General features: G+C 40.3%; 1 protein-coding gene across 4 annotated transcripts; it reads right to left on the bottom strand.

Annotated features, from left to right (window-relative positions):
- Window positions 1-216: 216 nt before the first annotated feature.
- Window positions 217-4,557, bottom strand: LOC135553829 (calcitonin-1). 4 transcript variants are annotated; one of them, XM_064985769.1, is made up of 5 exons: window positions 3,858-4,073; window positions 3,647-3,740; window positions 2,817-2,951; window positions 1,005-1,205; window positions 217-741 (listed from the first exon to the last, which is right to left on the bottom strand). In XM_064985769.1, the coding sequence occupies exons 1-4, from the start codon at window positions 3,886-3,888 to the stop codon at window positions 1,031-1,033; spliced, it is 435 nt and encodes a 144-aa protein (XP_064841841.1). In that variant the 5' UTR covers window positions 3,889-4,073; the 3' UTR covers window positions 217-741; window positions 1,005-1,030. The 4 variants fall into 4 exon arrangements, with proteins under 4 accessions (XP_064841841.1, XP_064841847.1, XP_064841855.1 ...); XM_064985775.1 differs by having other exon boundaries at window positions 1,005-1,202; window positions 3,858-4,071; XM_064985783.1 differs by lacking the exons at window positions 217-741; window positions 1,005-1,205; window positions 3,858-4,073 and adding exons at window positions 1,528-2,102; window positions 4,460-4,557.
- Window positions 4,558-4,786: the final 229 nt, after the last annotated feature.

Below are 4,786 nucleotides of genomic sequence, written 5' to 3'. Positions count from 1 at the left end.
GCAGTAAAGACCAAATTCTATGTTTATATATATATGTATTTATACCTAGAGACTCCTAAAATTCAAAATCAAATGGCTAAATGATCCATTTTATGACCATCTTAAAACAATTCCATGTGTTAGCTTAGTAGATATTGTGATCTAAGGGCTTAGATCATTGCAGAATAAAACAAGTACACCGACCCATATGTATCTAAAATACATTTTAATCTTGCTTAGATTCACAATTGTTACAATATTTAGATTGTTCTATCTTTTTCCTTTCACTCTTTAAACATACTGTACAATTAATGAAACGTGAAGAAGTGGTCAACATCAAGGCACAAGACACAGCCATGGTCAGGGAAGCTTGTGGGGGCGGAGCTTGATGTAGTCTCCGCCCCCCTGCAGTGTGCTGCTGACACAGGAGAGAGGAGGGGTGGGGAGTCAGGGTCAAACTGTACATGTGCTCTAAGCCAAAACGGGACAGAACCAACTGGCTTGTACAGGGTAATGATCTGGTGAAAATTGACATAACAGAAGTTAGTTCTTTCATTTTTGTTGCAATCTTTTCTAGTTTGTCTCCTCATGGTTATAGAGCAAAAATGAATATCGGTAACACAGAGTATGCAAGAGGTATGCAGGAAATCAGTTCTGTAGTTTGAAGGTTTTTTTTTTTAAACAGTGAAGCGTTGTCATTCCCAGATGTCTGTAGTTGGTTCAGGACAGGATGTACTGTTGTCTCACTAAAGGGCTCATACTCTGCAGGGAGAGAAAATGGAAGGAAATGACTGTTTATCCTCCTTTCTACTGAACTCTATCTCCCAACTTGTATTCATCCATAAGACATAGACCAAATTTGAAGGCCGGCAAAGTTACAAAGAGACTGTCTGAAGAGTACTGAAGTAGAATAGATGTGGAAAGACAGAGGCTGGGGAAAGAGCATTAGAGATACAGTAGAGACAGACAGAGGTTGACAGAGGCACAGCAGTGGGAAGAGAGAGGAGTGTAGAATGTTGTTATACCAAATCCCTGAGGCCTGTTGACACATTCACATAGGTGCTGTCATGGGGCTGTCTCTCCTTCGTCGTCCGAACGCCTTGGCGCCCACGTTGGTGGGGACGAAGTTACTGTTGCCCATTCCTCCTGATCTGTTCAGGAAGTCAGCCAGGCGGTGGGTGACACATGTGGCAGTATTGCACGCACGCTTCTGTGCTGTAACGCTGCTTTTAGGAAGAGAAAGGACTGGTCATACAAACCTCTCCTAAATTCAGGATTTATTACAAAGATACAAATCTATGAATTACAATAAAAAGTACAAAGGTAATACATTACTGTTTGCTGGGGAAAATGTATAATATATATCATGAAATTGAAAATAAAGACATTCAGAGATCTAAACAATTAGTTATTCAACTTACCTCAAATGTATTGTGAATTTATGTTTACATAGCAAAAAAACTGTGGCTTATATTGTTCAAACTGTTGTGAACTATTAAAGATGTTAAAAGGCTTTGTTTCACTTGAGTAATTAGGAAGGAAAATATGTTCTGGCATAAAAAAATATGTTTATTAAACAAGAACCCAAGTCACGGTTGAAAGAAGCATTGATAAAGATTTTTGTTTTAACACTTTGAAATATTGTGAATGATCTGTATAGTAAAGGGATATCATACACCTTAAGATAGGGAAGTGAATCTAAATCATTATTCACTTTCTAAATCTAAAGGATTGGACTCTGCTTTGTACTTATATATATTTTATTCTCTGTCAAAAAAGGGGATTTTAACAAAAGAAAAAGAGAGCAGGGACATTGCGGGACATCAAGGTTTCTCTGCAGTCGGTCAAGCAAGATTCACATGCATCAGCAATCATCAGGCTAGGCTGGAACAGAGGGTTCAGGTTAACTAGGGCTGAGGGAGGGGAGGACCGCTCAGATTCCATCATATGAGTCTCCATAGCTTGCATAGCGGTTGCTCTCAGGCAAGCTGCGTTTCTTGCCAGGCGTGCCACTTCCCGTGTTGGTGCGGGGGTACGTCTGCAATTTGTGCAGCTCTTGTGACAGTTTTCCCAGCACACAGGTGCTGAGGTTGGAGCAACGCTTGGACATGGGTCTATCCAGGCTGTTAGAGAGAGAGACAAACATGCAGAAACAGGCTCATAGTAACCATGGCATGCAGATGCATCCTGCTGTTATCCACATGCTACAGTAATAACACTGTATTCCAACATCATGCATTTCAAAGTCAGTTTTTACTTGCATTTATATAAAAATAACAGTTTAAAGCCATGCTGTCAAGTCCAACACGGGCAATTGAAAATAGTCTATAGCTATAATGACCTCAGTTACTTAGGCTCATGCGGCAATCCTGTTTATAGCGTTGTAGTTAAATTATAACAAACAGCACAACTGCTGTCATGCGTCCCATTTCTCTTGCACTAATTCCCATGCTTTCTTCCATTCTTTAGGGTTATTTATCATTTAGCATTCCTCAACAGGCTTTCTCATAAACAATGCTTAAATAATGAATACATTAAAATGAAGTGTTCCAAAAACCCATGCATAGATAAACACAGAGAATATATGCTTTAACTCTAAATCTCCCTGTTGATGGTTGGGTGATGTCCATACCTCTGTGTCTTTAATAAATACCCATAGCTCTGACTGCTATAGGAGGCAGCAAAGGACTGGCCACATATTAGACATTTGGGGTTATATGTTTTCTTGAATAATAGGAACATGCGTCATCCATATAGTATACACCAAGTAAACCTAGAGAAAATGAAAATGAATGTTATTAAAAACAAGTTGTGGAGATGAGGAGAACTGTACCTACCTATTTCCTTCATTGGCTTGTTGCTCCAGTTCCTCTGAAGTCATTTGAACAAACTCCTTGACGATGGCATTGAGTAGCCTTCGGGCTTCATAGTCAGTTAGCGTGACTTGGTCTGTCATGGACTCTAAACCAGTTCTGAAAACACATAGGCAATTAGGTTGATGAACTGCACCAGCACTGAGTTAAAAATAGTATGACGTAGGTTATGTGAGTTTGCTCCAGCTAAAAGCCATTGACTCCTGCTTTAAGGGATACGAGCCAAACTCAAAACAATCTGCTAAAAGTGTTCCTTTTAAAAAGCTGACAGGTAGCCAACTTAGAGCTTTATGACTAAATCAATATTGTAGTAAGAACGGTGACCAGGGTCTCTCTATCCGGAATATTGAACACCCATGTATTCTACAACCACTTGGAAATATTCTACATGCAATAGCAATAATTTTAGCCTATTGCTGTGGCATTAAGTTGGATTGTTTCCAAATGGATAGAAGTGGTTAGGAGGTTATACATAGAATGGCTTTATGAGTCACCGGATTGACTAGATTACGATATCGTAATCCAATTGGATCATTGCACTGAAAAGAGGGCATTTAATGTAACGTAATGTATGGATTTCTGTAATCACATCATGTTATCTGAAAACAAAATAATCTAAATTAGCATACATAAGATTTATGTGGATGCCAAGACACCTCTTTAGAAAATTATCAATGAAATAACAGATGGCGTTTCCTTTTGGGATTGCTACAAATGAACATCTCTGTAGTCTATACATACATTTCAGTGACTGACTGGACATTGCAGTTTATAAAACATGCTTTGATCCTCACCTGGCTGGAGCTGCATGTGAGCTGTACATCTGACAAATGACCAGGAAATAGGCAATGAGGAGGGCAGAGAGCTTCATCATAACCATGGTCCCTGCTGTAAAACACAGTACATCCACAACCACAGAAACTTGGCTTTAAAAACATTCACATTTCTCTCAAAGCAGAATGAAATAAGCATTTCATCAAAACAAACATTTTCATATGTCCCTACACATGATGTATCGCATGTAAGCTCCATCCATCTCAGTTTCAGTTCAGTTTCTCACTGTTCTACTGGGAGTGAAGAAGCTGCCCATCTCACTCTCCCTGTCCCAATGCATTCTCTTCCCTTCTGCGATGAGACAGTCCTACCAAAGTCCCTCGTTCCCTGCTATCAGAGTGAGCCATCTAGTCTTAGTGCTCCCCTCTAACTGAAGAGAAGAGCTGGGCTTGGAGACGCAGTACCAGACATTGAGGAGGAAGGCATTAGTGATACTATCTAGATTAGGAGTTGGAGCCCCAGCCAGCCAGTCAGTGGCTCCCACAGGAGCCCATGCATTAGTGGAATGAGCTGTAGTCTAAACCCAGCTGTAGTTTAAACTCACAATCACCTCATCTACCCTTGAAAAGCCATCTGAACTGCATTTCTCAGCAGCATCTCACAGAGGGTCAACGGCCTAGGCAAAGTTTATGCCATCTCATTCTGTCCCCTCTATCATCACTGGAACACTCTGCAGATTTAACAGAATATCTAATAGCCACCGAAATGACATCCCATCCATGCTAACCCAATGCATCATGTACACAGAAAAGTGGTTGAAATTCTCTGCTTACCGTGATTGGTTGTTTTCGTGGACGAAGATGGAATGAGTTGAGGTACTTCAAGCTTTAGACCAACTTGTGAATCTGTTGCACCCTGCTACAATTCCCTGTCTTATATATCTACCACTTGGGTTTCTGTACTGTCTAAGAAGTTGTTTAATTATCTAATTTTAGCCAATCAGAGCATTCAGCCCCATCCACTAGCCAATCAGGTACCGTCCAGCGGTTACGAGAAACCAGTAAAGACGATAGAACACAAATGACGTCATCGTTCTGTCACAAAATGCTCCATTCACAAAAATCTGCCAGTCATTTGCACCATTTGATATCATAATTTTC

Source organism: Oncorhynchus masou, chromosome 2 (genome assembly GCF_036934945.1).
Source record: "Oncorhynchus masou masou isolate Uvic2021 chromosome 2, UVic_Omas_1.1, whole genome shotgun sequence".
Taxonomy (NCBI): Eukaryota; Metazoa; Chordata; class Actinopteri; order Salmoniformes; family Salmonidae; genus Oncorhynchus; species Oncorhynchus masou.
The sequence above is the reverse complement of the archived record's forward strand: the minus strand, read 5'-3'. Positions and strand labels throughout refer to the sequence as shown.

Bases quoted from the DNA above. Each gene is read 5' to 3' on its own strand.
- LOC135553829 (XM_064985766.1), bottom strand. From the start codon at position 3,888: ATGGATGGAGCTTACATGCGATACATCATGT. The intron at 3,741-3,857 runs GTAGGGACATAT...TGTGTTTTACAG, and splicing joins TTACATGCGATACATCATGT to CAGGGACCATGGTTATGATG. The intron at 2,103-2,816 runs GTAGGTACAGTT...TCTCTCTAACAG, and splicing joins CAAGCCAATGAAGGAAATAG to CCTGGATAGACCCATGTCCA.